Below are 16646 nucleotides of genomic sequence, written 5' to 3'. Positions count from 1 at the left end.
GTTGATCAACAGCGGCCCAGAGAGTTCATATCACGCAATTGCACTAGAGGAATAATAAAAAAAGTCTTTGCAACTCCCAATATGGTTAATGAGGAACATAAGTACTAAACAGTCATAGTAGACTTCTAACACGACAATAATTAAATAAAAAATGAACAAGAAATGTGGAAAAAGATTAAAACATTCAAAAATTATTGATTGTGTTAAGAAATAGAGGGGTTTTAATGAAATATATGAAATAAATATGTTGCTAACCATGGTCCTGAAACCACCTCGATTACAATAATAATAAAAAAACAGTTATTGTTTAGTAAATACAAGATTTATGTTCAAATATAAGATGCACAGAGCATTCTAACCTCTAGTGGAGAGTCAGGTTCATCCAGGATGTTCTTCTCACTTTGTATCCGCTGCATCGTTCCTGTAGAACTTGGATCCATTATCAACATGTTCTGACTACCAGTTCTGCCAACCTTAATGTCACTCTTTCTAGAGTCAGTCGTCCTGCACACCTCGTAATTATACACGTGTGGCAGAGTTCCTGTTCCCAAAGTGTCTGAGTAACGAGGTGGATAATATGGAATCACAGGGAGGCTGGAGTGATACAGGATGCGAGACTGTCTCCATCTGTAGATCTTCACTGATATAATAACCACTAAACACGTGATGAAGAGGAAGGAAACCACAGCCAGAGCCAACACTAAGTAAAACGTCATGTTGTCATTGTATTCCTTATCGTGAGGAAAGTCAGTGAACTCCGACAACACTTCAGGGAAGCTGTCCGCCACCGCCACGTTAACAATGACTGTAGCTGAACGAGAGGGCTGCCCGTTGTCCTCCACTATGACAGTCAGTCTTTGTTTCACAGCATCTTTATCAGTCACCTGACGGATAGTTCTTATTTCTCCATTCTGTAAGCCCACTTCAAACAGCGCTCTATCTGTGGCTTTCTGGAGTTTATAGGAGAGCCAGGCATTCTGTCCAGAGTCCACATCCACAGCCACCACTTTAGTCACCAGGTAGCCCACATCTGCTGAACGAGGAACCATTTCAGCCACCATGGAGCCACCAGTCTGGACTGGATACAAAACCTGAGGGGGATTATCGTTCTGATCCTGGATCAGGATTTTTACTGTCACGTTGCTGCTCAGCGGAGGAGAGCCTCCATCTTGTGCTTTGACACTGAACTTGAAATCTTTGATCTGCTCGTAATCAAAAGAGCGGATTGCATGGATGACTCCACTATCAGCACTAACAGATACATATGAGGAGACTGGCACTCCGTTAATAGAGGATTCCTCTAGAATGTAAGAAACACGAGCATTCTGGTTCCAGTCAGCATCTGTAGCCTTTACTGTGAAAATAGAGACACCTGGTGTGTTGTTTTCTACAATGTATGCCTCATATGACATTTTCTCAAATATTGGTGCGTTGTCATTTACATCAGAGATCTGTAATGTAAAAGTGTCGCTACTGGAGAGGGAGGGTACTCCTTCATCAGAGCAGGTCACTCTGATATTATACCTAGAATCCCTTTCTCGGTCTAATTCACCGTCTGTCACTAAACAGTAGAAATTATTTGATGTAAATTTAATATTAAAAGGCACGTTTTCATTTATAACACAGTTAACCTTACCGTTATTTTCGGAGTCTGGGTCATTTACACTCATTAAAGCTATTACTGTGTTCGGTGCTGAACTTTCAGGTACTGAGTCTGAAGAGGATATCATATTTATGGTTGGACTATTGTCGTTCACATCACTTACATCAATTATTATTTTACTCGAATCAGAGAGTCCACCTTGATCGATCGCTTCTATGTCGAGGTTAAATATTTTTTCTTTTTCATAGTCGACTGGTCCGTCCAGTATGACTTCACCATTACGAGTAATGCGAAACAATTTTGAGACTGGGTCCATGCTATTTCCAACAACATACGTCACGTTTCCATTTTGCCCACTGTCCGCATCAGAGGCAGTCACCTTAATAACGAGCGTTCCCTTTTCTGAGTTTTCTGTGATGGTTGCTTTGTAGATAGCTTGACTAAAAACAGGTGCGTTGTCGTTAGCGTCTAGGACTGTAACGTGAATCTGCATCGTCCCCGTCATTTGCGGTTCTCCTCCATCCTCCGCTGTCAGAATTAAATATATATGCTCTTGTTTCTCACGATCTAGAGGCTTCTGTAAAATCATCTCTACCTTTTTGCTTCCGTCAGACTGAAGATGCGATTTAAGAACAAAATTATCAATAGGCTTAAGAGTGTATCTCTGCAAACCATTTGTTCTAATATCAGGATCTATCGCTTTCTCTAGCATAAACTTTGAGCCGACAGCTGCCGATTCACTTATTTCAAAAATCCTCTCCTCTTTTTGGAAAACTGGAGCATTATCATTAATGTCAGTAATTTCAACTGTTACAGGGAATAACTCCAGTGGATTCTCCAAAGTGATTTGAAAATGTAAAGCGCAGGGTGTCGTCTGTCTGCAAAGGGCTTCGCGGTCTATTTTTTCCTTTATGAGGAGAACTCCTCTTTCTTTGTTCAGCTCGATGAACTGAGCACTGTCTCCGGTGTAAAGGCGAGCTTTTCCGGACTTCACACGTTTCAGATCTAAACCTAAGTCCTGTACAATGTTTCCGACCAACGAGCCTTTTGCCATTTCCTCGGGAATTGAGTAGCTGACATGACCGATCACATAGTCGAAGCAGAGGACAGAGATCACCAGTACTTGCCGTATCATTGTTCTTTTTGTCTCCGCTGTCACGGGAGAGCTGCCGAAATCTGGTCGTTAAAAATGTAAATCCGGTCAGATACACAGAGTATTAAAAAAGTATTTAATATAATCCAAGCCGTCGTAAGGCAATTCCACTTTAAAATCTCCACTGAAAAACGTGAAGCCCAGCATGTGCGATGTGTTTCTGACGGCTCCACAGTAATATGGTGAGAACGATGTCTTGGTGAATGTGTTATGAAAGCTACTCTAAACCTCAACACATTGGGCAACAGCGGCCCGATGAGTACAAATGGTGAAAGTACAGAGAAGACCGTAAGAGTGCGTCAAAAAAAAAACAAAACAAAAAAAAACCCACACACATACGGTTAAGAGAAAGACTGAGAAAAACATTACAATTATTTCAACTAAAACCAATTTAAATCTTATATTTAAAATTGGAAGGCATACAAATTGATCATAAAACAAAAATTTAAATAAATTAATTAATTAAGAAGAGATGAGGTATAGGAAAAGCAAGGAAGAAAGATTAGCGCAGGACACGGGCACTGTCCAAAGCCAGAGTCCATTTGCCACTGTCCGGGGTGCTGAAGCACACTCAGTTATTCGATTGACCATAACCAGACACACTTCAAATCAAAGAAGTCAAACGTCGTTAATAAATATGCTCAGCAAAAGCAAATTTTTGATTAATATGATAATTGGAGGCATAATGTGAAATCAAAATTACACATGAAAAGCACGGAAAAGTATTTTTTTAATTTATGTATATATGACACGAAATAATTATGGCCACAATCAATACATTGATTAAACATCAGGATTGCGGTCTAACCTCTAGTGGAGAGTCAGGTTCATCCAGGATGTTCTTCTCATTCTGTATCCGCTGCATCGTCCCTGTAGAACTGGGATCCATTATCAACATGTTCTGACTACCAGCTCTTCCTAACTTAATGTCACTCTTTCTGGAGTCAGTCGTCCTGCACACCTCGTAATTATACACGTGTGGCAGAGTTCCTGTTCCCAAAGTGTCTGAGTAACGAGGTGGATAATATGGAATCACAGGGAGGCTGGAGTGATACAGGATGCGAGACTGTCTCCATCTGTAGATCTTGACTGATATAATAACCACCAAACACGTGATGAAGAGGAAAGAAACCACAGCCAGAGCCAACACTAAGTAAAAAGTCAGGTTGTCATTGTATTCCTTGTCGTGTGGAAAGTCAGTGAACTCCGACAACACTTCAGGGAAGCTGTCCGCCACCGCCACGTTAAGAATGACTGTAGCTGAACGAGAGGGCTGTCCGTTGTCCTCGACTATGACAGTCAGTCTTTGTTTCACAGCATCTTTATCAGTCACCTGACGGATAGTTCTTATTTCTCCATTCTGTAAGCCCACTTCAAACAGCGCTCTGTCTGTGGCTTTCTGGAGTTTATAGGAGAGCCAGGCATTCTGTCCAGAGTCCACATCCACAGCCACCACTTTAGTCACCAGGTAGCCCACATCTGCTGAACGAGGCACCATTTCCGCCACCATGGAACCACCAGTCTGGACTGGGTACAAAACCTGAGGAGGATTATCGTTCTGGTCCTGGATCAGGATTTTTATAGTGACGTTGCTACTCAGAGGAGGAGAGCCTCCATCCTGCGCTTTAACACAGAACTTGAAATCTTTGATCTGCTCGTAGTCAAAAGAGCGAACTGCATGGATGACTCCACTATCAGCACTAACAGATACATAAGAGGAGACTGGCACTCCGTTAACTGAGGATTCCTCCAGTATGTAAGATACACGAGCATTCTGTTTCCAGTCAGCATCTGTAGATTTAACTGTGAATATAGAGACACCTGGTGTGTTGTTTTCTACAATGTAGGCTTCATAAGAGCTCCTCTCAAACACAGGTGCGTTGTCATTCACATCAGAGATCTGTAAGGTGAGAGTGACGCTGCTGGAGAGGGAGGGAACTCCTTCATCAGAGCAGGTCACTGTGATGTTAAATTGGGGGGTTTCTTCTCTATCTAAATCTACGCCTGTTTCTAAGCTATAAAATCCGTTCTCTGCGTCGTTTATTTTCAAAGGAATTTCATCATTGATTTTACAGTTAACTTCGCCATTTCTTTCAGAATCAGGATCATTTACGCTGAGCATTGCAATCACAGTATTCTCAGGCGCGTTTTCTAAAACAGATGCTGATTTGGAGAGTATTTTTAACTGTGGACTGTTGTCATTAATGTCAATCACATCAATTATAATTTTACTGGAATCAGAAAGCCCTCCGTTATCTGTAGCCTCGACGTCTATTTGTAAGAGCTTCGCCTTTTCATAATCTATTTCACCTGTCAAAATAACCTCCCCGGATGTTCTATCGATTTGAAAGAGCTCGGATAATCGTTGCTTGCTATTTGTAATTGTGTACGAAACCTCCCCATTTAACCCTTCATCTTTGTCTGAAGCTCTAACAGCTATAACGTTTGTCCCACGCGGAGAATTCTCCACTAATGTCGTCTTGTAGACGGATTTAGTGAAAACTGGTGCATTGTCGTTTGCGTCTAACACATTAACAGTTATCTGCATAGTACCTGACATTCGCGGCTCTCCGCCATCCACAGCAGTCAGTAATAAAGATATTTCTCTCTCTTTCTCTCGATCTAGAGGCTTCTGTAGAATCATTTCTACCTTTTTACTCCCATCCGCTTGATTCTCTAGTTTCAGAGCAAAATTGGTAGTTGGTTCAAGCAAATAGCTTTGAAGTCCGTTCACGCCAATGTCGGCATCCAAAGCTTTTTCCAAGACAAATTTAGACCCAATAAAGGCCGACTCGCTGATTTCAAAACGTTTCATGGTCGACGCAAAACTGGGCACATTATCGTTAATGTCAGTAATCTCTACAGTTATTCGAAATAGCTCCATGGGCTTTTCCAGTATCATCTGTAAATGCAAAGCACAGGGAGTCACGTCTCCGCACAATGCCTCTCTGTCGATTCTCTCTTTGATAAGGAGGACACCCCTTTCTCTGCTTAGCTCGATGTATTCTCCACTGTCCCCCGAATAAAGGTGAGCATTGCCCGACTTCAGCCTTTTTAATTCTAAACCTAAATCCTGAGCAATGTTACAGACTAATGAACCTTTCACCATTTCCTCAGGAATAGAATAGCTGACCTGCCCTGAAACCATGTCCACGCAGAAAACGCAGAAGAATAGCAGCACTTCTCCTCTCATTGCGTAACGGGGATATTCCGAATCGAAATCCAGATGAAAAAGACGGAAAACGTGAAAAATGTTTTAAATATCCGTCCAAAAAAGATGAGGAGTTTTAAGCATGAGGGGGAATAGATTCGCTCAACAAACTGCAGCCGTTTCGGGTCTTTTTATTGTCTAAGAGATCACATGTAAAGGGGAGGGATATTTACAAGTCCTATCTAAGACTGCCACATACTGGCCAATAGCGGCGATTCTGTTATATGCTTTGAAAAAGAAAAGATACGCAAGACGAGCAGAATAACTAAAATTGCTTAATAAGCATTGAAATAAATAAATTAATAAATTAATTAAAATTATAAATGATCATAAAATTATAATGATAAAAAATATATTATTATTATTATTATTATTATTATTATTATTATTATTATTATTATTATTATTATTATTATTATTATTATTTCACTATATATATTACATCTCTTCATAATAACTAGTGTCATCTGACCTTTATTGTGATATACAATTTACAGTCATTATTATTGATTTACTGTTATCACTTTTTACTGATTCCAATAAATGCCAAAATTGTATTACTGATATGATACAAGGATAAGTCCATAATATTTTTCCATTAACCAGGAGCATTAATAATCTTTGCTTTTATTGTTAAAATAAATAACAATTACACTGAACCCGAGAGAAAAAAAACATTGTACAATATAGAGAAGCAGAGGCAGAATTTTCAAAAAATAACACAAAACCCAATTTAGAGTGGTTAAAAAACATTATATACAAAAGAATAATACATTGAGTATATAAAAAAAAGAGAGTATTCATTATCTAAATTGATGTCTAACCTCTAGTGGAGAGTCGGGTTCATCCAGGATGCTCGTGTCACTGTGGATCCGTTCCATTGTCCCTGTAGAACTGGGGTCCATTATCAACAGGTTCTGATTAGCAGCTCCTCCAAACTTACAGTCACTCTTTCTGGAGTCAGTCGTTCTGCAAACCTCGTAATTGTACACATGTGGCAGAGTTCCTGTTCCCATTGTCTCTGAGTAACGAGGTGGATAATATGGAATCACAGGGAGGCTGGAGTGATACAGAATACGAGACTGTCTCCATCTGTAGATCTTCACTGATATAATAACCACTAAACACGTGATGAAGAGGAAGGAAACCACAGCCAGAGCCAACACTAAGTAAAAAGTCAGGTTGTCATTGTATTCCTTATTGTGTGGAAAGTCAGTGAACTCCGACAACACTTCAGGGAAGCTGTCCGCCACCGCCACGTTAACAATGACTGTAGCTGAACGAGAGGGCTGCCCGTTGTCCTCCACTATGACAGTCAGTCTTTGTTTCACAGCATCTTTATCAGTCACCTGACGGATAGTTCTTATTTCTCCATTCTGTAAGCCCACTTCAAACAGCGCTCTATCTGTGGCTTTCTGGAATTTATAGGAGAGCCAGGCATTCTGTCCAGAGTCCACATCCACAGCCACCACTTTAGTCACCAGGTAGCCCACATCTGCTGAACGAGGAACCATTTCAGCCACCATGGAGCCACCAGTCTGGACTGGATACAAAACCTGAGGAGGATGATCGTTCTGATCCTGGATCAGGATTTTTACCGTCACGTTGCTGCTCAGTGGAGGAGAGCCTCCATCCTGCGCTTTAACACAGAACTGGAAATCTTTGATCTGCTCGTAGTCAAAAGAGCGAACTGCATGGATGACTCCACTATCAGCACTGATGGACACATAAGAGGAGACTTGCACTCCGTTAACAGTGGATTCCATTAGAATGTAAGAAACACGAGCATTCTGGTTCCAGTCAGCATCTGTAGCTTTTACTGTAAATACAGAGACACCTGGTGTGTTGTTTTCTACAACGTAGGTCTCATATGAGCTCTTCTCAAAGATGGGTGCGTTGTCATTTACATCAGAGATCTGTAGGGTGAGAGTGACGCTACTGGAAAGTGAGGGAACTCCCTCATCAGAGCAGGTCACTGTGATGTCATAATTGGGAGAAACTTCTCTATCTAAAGCTTCTTCCGTAACTAATCTATAAAACCCATTTAAAGTCGTCTCTATTTTAAAGGGAACGTTATCCTGTATATAACACCCGACTTTTCCGCTACTCTCTGAGTCTGGATCATTTATACTTAACATTGCAATTACAGTATTTTTTGGTGCGTCCTCCATTAGATTATCTGACTTGGAGGCTATATTTATTTGGGGAAAATTGTCATTTTCATCGATGACATCAACTATTACTTTTGTGGAATCCGACAAACCACCACTATCAACCACCTCAATATCCATTTGATAAATGGCTGACTTTTCATAATCTATTTCCCCAGTCAGAGTAATTTCACCAGTTTTAGGGTTAATATTAAACACTTCAGTCAAATGATGTTTGCTTGGAGATATGAGATACGTTAATTCCTGATTTGAACCAATATCTTTATCGGACGCTTTGACAGTGGTTACACTGACTCCCTTTGGGGAATTTTCTGATATTTTAGCTCTGTACAATGGTTTGTCAAATACTGGAGCATTGTCATTTGCATCTAGAACAGTGACGAATATCTGCATTGTCCCTGACATCTGCGGCTCTCCGCCATCTGTAGCCGTCAGCAGCAGTGTCATGGATTCCTGCTTTTCTCTGTCTAGCGGTGTCTGTAAAACCATCTCAACCTTTTTGCTTCCATCTGCTTGATTTTGTAGCTTTAAAACGAAGTGATCAGTCGGAGAAAGGGTATATTCTTGCAGTCCATTCATCCCAATGTCAGGATCCATTGCTTTCTCTAATATGAATTTCGAGCCTATGGCTACAGACTCGCTTATTTCAAAGCGCTTCTCCGCGCGTGTGAAACTAGGTGAGTTGTCATTTATGTCGGTAATCTCGACTGTGACACGAAACAATTCCATAGGATTTTCTAAAATAAGCTGAAAATGCAAAGCACAAGGCGTCGTCTCCCCGCACAAAGACTCTCTGTCTATCTGCTCTTGAACAACAAGGACTCCCCGCTCTTTATTTAGACGAATATATTCCATACTACCCCCTGTATAAACACGAGCATTACCCGATTTCAGTCTTTTTAAGTCCAAATCCAAATCATGAGCTATATTTCCTAACACCGAGCCTTTGGGCATTTCCTCGGGAATGATGAAACTGACCTGTCCAAGCGCGTAGCTCACGCAGAGCACGGAAAGAAAAGAAAGTACTTGCCGTTTCATTGTTCTGTCCAATCTGGATCCTTTCTAAAAACACACACAAAAAACACCGATGTGTCTAAAAGAGTCCATGCAAAGAAAGCGTAATAGTCGTTCCACTCTGCAAATTAAACAGAAAATGCGCATTCATGAGCAAAACTCTCTCCTTCCCAGTGATTATAGCGAACATGAACTGCTCGTGTCGTCTACTAAAACGCTAGGAAATGAAGGCGTAACGCAACACAAGGAGAGGAGGAGGAGGAGAGAGAGAAAGACACTATAAAAATACAACCTTTCAAACAGCGACCCTTAGAGTTGAAAATATTAATTGCAGAAATTAGAGTCAGACAACTTTCTTTTTCAGGGTCCGATTAAACAAAATGATACTCAAAATCAACTTGACTGAATCATATTCAAAATTTCAATAATTGTTTTATATTTTGTTGCAGAGACAACCCGCACTGCAAACTATGCCGCTACAGAAAGCATCTGCAGTTGTAGATCAATGTATTAAAAAAATTACGCAATGAAGCATCATTCCTCTATCCAGGGTGCTGAACAACAAAACGTGTTACATTCGAAAAGGAGAATAGTCAAACAAAATGTCGCGGCTTAAAGGTCCGCAATCAAAGCTGTAGATAATGAAATACATTATGAATAACAAGTCACTTAAAAGTTTCTAACCTCTACAGGAGAGTCGGGTTCATCCAGGATGTTCTTCTCACTTTGTATCCGCTGCATCGTCCCTGTAGAACTGGGATCCATTAGCAACACATTCTGGCTAATAGCTCCGCCAAATTTACTATCACTCTTTCTGGAGTCAGTCGTCCTGCACACCTCGTAATTGTACACATGTGGCAGAGTTCCTGTTCCCAAAGTGTCTGAGTAACGAGGTGGATAATATGGAATCACAGGAAGGCTGGAGTGATACAGGATGCGAGACTGTCTCCATCTGTAGATCTTCACTGATATAATAACCACTAAACACGTGATGAAGAGGAAGGAAACCACAGCCAGAGCCAACACTAAGTAAAAAGTCAGGTTGTCATTGTATTCCTTATCGTGAGGAAAGTCAGTGAACTCCGACAACACTTCAGGGAAGCTGTCCGCCACCGCCACCTTAACAATGACTGTAGCTGAACGAGAGGGCTGCCCGTTGTCCTCCACTATGACAGTCAGTCTTTGTTTCACAGCATCTTTATCAGTCACCTGACGGATAGTTCTTATTTCTCCATTCTGTAAGCCCACTTCAAACAGTGCTCTGTCTGTGGATTTCTGGAGTTTGTAGGAGAGCCAGGCATTCTGTCCAGAATCCACATCCACAGCCACCACTTTAGTCACCAGGTAGCCCACATCTGCTGAACGAGGCACCATTTCAGCCACCATGGAGCCACCAGTCTGGACTGGATACAAAACCTGAGGAGGATTATCATTCTGATCCTGGATCAGGATTTTTACAGTCACGTTGCTGCTCAGCGGAGGAGAGCCTCCATCCTGCGCTTTTACGCAGAACTGGAAATCTTTGATCTGCTCGTAGTCAAAAGAGCGAACTGCATGAATGACTCCACTATCAGCACTAACAGATACATAAGAGGAGACTGGCACTCCGTTAACAGAGGATTCCTCCAATATATAAGAAACACGAGCATTCTGGTTCCAATCAACATCTGTAGCTTTTACTGTAAATATAGACACACCAGGTGTGTTGTTTTCTACAATAAAGGCCTCATAAGAGCTCCTATCAAATACAGGCGTGTTGTCATTCACATCAGAGATCTGTAACGTAAGAGTGACGCTGCTGGAGAGGGAGGGAACTCCTTCATCAGAGCAGGTCACTGTAATAACAAACTCTGAGTGATTTTCTCTGTCTAATTCGCTGTCTGTCACCAAACTATAGAAATGATCTGCTAATGATTTCAAACTGAAAGGCATATGCTCCTCAATGCAGCACTTAACATTTCCGTTTTGTTCCGAGTCTTTGTCTTCGATGTTTATCATTGTGACAACTGTATTTAGTTTCGCGTCCTCTGAAATAATGGTGGACTTCGACATTATATGTATTTCTGGTACATTATCATTTGTGTCTTGTATGTCAATAATAATTTTGCAAGAATCCGTGAGTCCTCCTTCATCCGTAGCAAGTAAATCGATTTCATAACTTCTCGACTCTTCAAAATCTGTATTTCCAATTAAAGTTACTTCGCCGTTTTCCTGGTTCACCTTAAACGTTTTTCTAACGTCATCTAATGTGTTTCTAATTGAATATCTTATTTTACTATTAGAACCCTCGTCTGCATCTGAAGCTGTCACTGTAGTGACAATTGTTCCCTGAGGCGAATTTTCAATAACGCTAGCTTTATATATCTGTTGTGTAAAAACTGGAGCATTATCATTAGCGTCTAGCACTGTAATAACAACCAGCATCGTTCCTGACATCTGTGGCTCTCCTCCATCTACAGCTGTTAGCACCAGATTTATCGTTTCCTGTTTTTCTCTGTCCAGAGGCTTCTGTAACACCATCTCCAAGTTTTTATTGCCATCAGGATTATTGTGAAGCTTCAAAGCAAAATTCTGTGTTGGCTTTAAAGTGTAGCTCTTGAGGTCATTAATTCCAACATCAAGATCGACAGCTCTCTCTAGAGCGAATGTAGCTCCAGTAACAGCCGATTCACTTATCCTGAAATCAATTTGATCCTTTTCGAATTTCGGCGCATTATCATTAATATCTGTTATTTGGACGGTGACTCTATAAAATTCCATCGGATTTTCCAAAATAATCTGGAATTGCAGAGCGCATGGCGTCGTCTTTTTACAGAGCGCCTCTCTGTCAATTTTTTCTTTAACAAGGAGGACCCCTGTTTCTCTGTTGAGCTCGAAATACTCGTCGCTGTCTCGAGTAAAAATCCGTGCTTTCCCTGAAGTTAGACGTTTAATTTCCAGACCTAAATCGTGAGCCAAGTTCCCGATCAAAGATCCTTTGGCCATTTCCTCCGGTACAGTGTAGGACACCTGCCCGAGCACAAAGCCGAGGGAGAGGACGAATATGAACAGCGTTACTTGCCTCCTCATTGTTCTGTCCGAGTAATATTCCATTGAGAAATCCTGATAGCAATACTCTTGGCGATGATGTTGATGGAAATTCAGCTCATAACCATCGTTTCAAAATCAGCAACATTCAGGCAGAAACGACGATCCGAAAACGGTTTCAAAAACTCAAAAAGGCTTTAGCGATCCGTTCACGTCGTGTTCCTGCTTCATTATGATGACGGAGCAGAGAAAAGGCTGCCACAAACCCACTGTTTGTTAGACACTGTGGTCGACAGCGGCCCTAAGAGTTCAAATGGAAAAACTACACAGATATACAATGGATGTACGTCTGGCAAAGATGAAGCAATAATAATAATAATAATAATAATAATAATAATAATAATAATAATAATAATAATAATAATAATAATAATAATAATTATAAAATTATATAATATTATTATTATTATCATTATTATTATTATATAACATTTATAATAAAATAAATAATAATAATAATAATAATAATAATAATAATAATAATAATTATTATTATTATTATTATTATTATTATTATTATTATTATTATTATTATTATTATTATAACAGCAGCAAAGCCTTAAAATAATCCAAACTTATGCATTTTATGTCGCAAAATGCTTTAAGTCGTTAATACAACAATATCCTTAGACAAAAGAGCAGGTTTTATAAAGAAAAAAACGAACTTAAAAGGAACTGTACATTAATGGATTTGATCACTCAAAATTATAGTAAACACGTGTATGTGGTTTAATGAGGCATGAGATCAAGCCCCAGTCCTCAAGAGGTGATATACTGCAACTTTTATCTACATCAACATACCAGAATGCAGTTATTAGGTCTTAAACCAGAATGAAAAATTGTCTGCCTGCTTCCGTAGTAGCTGACTCATATAATTTACGTGTGTTGAATCGGGGACACATCTAAATGTTGCAGGACACCAACCTTGGAGGATGGTTTCGCTGTCCATTGTGCTGAAATGACCGAGTCCACAATACTAAGAGATAATGCAGTCAAGCACCATGCATAGCCACTAGCAAACCAAAACAAAAGATCACCATTTTGAGGGAAAAAATTTTACTTTTCAAGACTAATCAATCATATTTAAACAAATTAAAGATATGACAAGACTACTTTTTCCTTAAAGGTAATGGGTTCTGAAATATATTAATCAAGACATATTTTTAACTGGATTTATGTGCTACAAAATATAATGACACTTTTGTCAAATACCACACAGCTTTACGCATACAAGTGAAAACCAAAACTATGTAGAAAAATAATAACTAGCCTTAAATGATTTGGTGCTTTAACAAACACATAAAACACATAAGTGCTTCACACAAGATTCAGTCATAGGAACCAAGAAATGCTAAAAAAAAAAAAAAAAATTAAAAAAATTAAAACAGACAATTTTAAATTTAAATATTTCAACTTTAAAAAAAGCAGGTGCAATGAATAAAGCAGCTAAGAAGTTTCCTGGTTCTCTTACAAATGCACAAAAAGTCTCTATGCTAGAATTCAAAATGGGTAAAACAAAATAGAAAGAGTTAGAGCCTTCTAACCTCTAAAGGCGAGTCGGGTTCATCCAGGATGCTCTTCTCATTTTGTATCCGCTGCATCGTTCCTGTAGAACTGGGATCCATTAGTAACACATTCTGGCTACCAGATGCACCAAACTTAGTGTCGCTTTTTCTTGAGTCAGTTGTCCTGCACACCTCGTAATTATACACATGTGGCAGAGTTCCTGTTCCCAAAGTGTCTGAGTAACGAGGTGGATAATATGGAATCACAGGGAGGCTGGAGTGATACAGGATGCGAGACTGTCTCCATCTGTAGATCTTCACTGATATAATAACCACTAAACACGTGATGAAGAGGAAGGAAACCACAGCCAGAGCCAACACTAAGTAGAAAGTCAGGTTGTCATTGTATTCCTTATCGTGAGGAAAGTCACTGAACTCCGACAACACTTCAGGGAAGCTGTCCGCCACCGCCACGTTAACAATGACTGTAGCTGAACGAGAGGGCTGCCCGTTGTCCTCCACTATGACAGTCAGTCTTTGTTTCACAGCATCTTTATCAGTCACCTGACGGATAGTTCTTATTTCTCCATTCTGTAAGCCCACTTCAAACAGCGCTCTATCTGTGGCTTTCTGGAGTTTATAGGAGAGCCAGGCATTCTGTCCAGAGTCCACATCCACAGCCACCACTTTAGTCACCAGGTAGCCCACATCTGCTGAACGAGGAACCATTTCAGCCACCATGGAGCCACCAGTCTGGACTGGATACAAAACCTGAGGTGGATTATCGTTCTGGTCCTGGATCAGGATTTTAACAGTCACGTTGCTGCTGAGCGGAGGAGAGCCTCCATCTTGTGCTTTCACGCAGAACTTCAAATCTTTGATTTGCTCGTAGTCAAAAGAGCGAACTGCATTGATGACTCCACTATCAGCACTTACGGACACATAAGAGGAGACTGGCACTCCGTTAACAGACGATTCCTCCAGTATGTAAGAAACACGAGCATTCTGGTTCCAATCAGCGTCTGTAGTTTTTACTTTAAATATAGACACACCTGGTGTGTTGTTTTCCACAATGTAGGCCTCATAAGAGCTCCTATCAAAGACAGGTGCGTTGTCATTCACATCAGAGATCTGTAATGTAAGAGTGACGCCGCTGGAGAGGGAGGGTACTCCTTCATCAGAGCAGGTCACTGTGATGTTATACTCCGCTGTTGTTTCTCTGTCTAATTCACTGTCTGTCACTAAACTATAGAAATCATTCGCTGATGATTTTAAAATGAATGGTGTGTCCTCATTTACGAAGCATTTCACTCTTCCATTTTGCCCTGAGTCTTTGTCCTCGATGCTAATCACTGTTACTACTGTATTTAGTTTCACGTCCTCTGAAATAAGAGTGGACTTTGACATGATTTTAATTTGTGGGTTGTTATCATTTGTGTCTTGTATATCGACAAATAATTTGCAAGAATCTGTGAGTCCTCCTTCATCACTGGCAAGTAAATGTATCTGATAACTTCTTGACTCTTCAAAATCCGTATTTCCAATTAAAATCACTTCACCGCTTTCCTGGTTGACTTCAAATATATTTTTGACGTCATCGAAGGTGTTCGTAATTGTATACGTTATCTTACTGTTAGAGCCCTCGTCCGCGTCTGAAGCTTTAACTGTTGCAACAACTGTTCCCTTTGCTGAATTTTCAGTAACAGTAGCTTTGTATATCTGTTGTGTGAAAACCGGAGCATTATCGTTGACATCTAGCACTGTAATAACAATCTGCATTGTTCCTGACATCTGCATCTCTCCCCCGTCAACAGCTGTTAACACCAGATTCATATTTTGCTGTTTTTCTCTATCTAATGGCTTCTGCAGCACCATCTCCACATTTTTATTCCCATCGGGGTTGTTGTGTAGTTTTAACTCAAAATTCTCTGTCGGTTTTAAGGTGTAGCTTTTGAGGTCATTAATTCCGACATCAAGATCGACCGCTCTTTCCAAAACAAATTTAGCTCCGATCACTGCCGATTCACTAATCTTGAATTTCTTTTCTCGTTTCTCAAAAGATGGCGCATTGTCGTTAATATCTGTGATCTGAATCGTAACGCTATAAAATTCAATTGGGTTTTCTAAAATGATCTGAAAATGTAAAGAGCAAGGCGTCGTCTTTTTGCAAAGGGTTTCTCTGTCGATTCTCTCCTTCACAAGGATGGCTCCCGTTTCTCTGTTCAGCTCTACATACTCGTCACTGTCCCGGGTGAAGATTCGCGCTTTGCCTGATATCAGGCGTTTGATTTGCAATCCTAAATCGTGAGCTATGTTTCCTATTAAAGATCCTTTGGCCATTTCCTCCGGGATAGAGTAAGAAACTTGCCCGAACACAAAGCCGAAGGAGAGGATAAAGAAAGTCACCGTTACTTGCCTCATCATTGTTCTATCCGTGTCTTTTTCCACTGAAAAATTCTTTGGTTAAAAATCGAGTATTTTGTCTCAGTTCCAACCGCAGTCAATCTTTCAAACCAAACATCTTTCCAAACAAACCACCGTCACAAAAGGCGGGGCTTGATTTTTTCTTTTTAAAAAAAATATCTGCTGCGGTCCTTTCCCGTCGTGCTCCTTCTTCATTATGTGAACGACAGAAAGGAGGTCCTGCTACAAATCTACTGTTCAATACACACTATGGTCAACAGCGGCCCTGTGAGTTCAAAATGAAAAACTGCAGATTAAACTGAGATTTATCTGTAAAATTAAATAAATAAAATAATATAAGAAAAAAAAAATAATAGCAATCATATAATGTTTAACAAAAAATATGCACAAAAGAGCCTCGCAAAAGAAGCTCTTCTTAATTGTTATAGCTGTAAACCGGCAAATGTTTTTAAGAATTTTTTTATTTTATAAGCTCACA

General features: G+C 40.1%; 1 protein-coding gene across 34 annotated transcripts in view; it reads right to left on the bottom strand.

Annotated features, from left to right (window-relative positions):
- Positions 1–16646, bottom strand: part of LOC122836611 (protocadherin gamma-C5-like) — a 249501-nt gene that overhangs the window by 65616 nt on the left and 167239 nt on the right. Inside the window, exon 1 of one of the 34 annotated variants that reach the window (XM_044126302.1) lies at positions 13784–16252. The exons of 23 other annotated variants lie outside the window; for them this stretch is intronic. In XM_044126302.1, the coding sequence (XP_043982237.1) occupies positions 13784–16168 (2385 nt within the window). In that variant the 5' untranslated portion in view covers positions 16169–16252. Of the gene's footprint in view, positions 1–359; positions 2887–3564; positions 6059–6791; positions 9246–9836; positions 12411–13783; positions 16253–16646 lie in introns of those variants that run through there. 10 more of the 34 variants (XM_044126320.1, XM_044126285.1, XM_044126317.1 and 7 more) reach the window with 10 other exon arrangements.

Source organism: Gambusia affinis, linkage group LG09 (assembly GCF_019740435.1).
Source record: "Gambusia affinis linkage group LG09, SWU_Gaff_1.0, whole genome shotgun sequence".
Lineage (NCBI taxonomy): Eukaryota > Metazoa > Chordata > Actinopteri > Cyprinodontiformes > Poeciliidae > Gambusia > Gambusia affinis.
The sequence above is the reverse complement of the archived record's forward strand: the minus strand, read 5'-3'. Positions and strand labels throughout refer to the sequence as shown.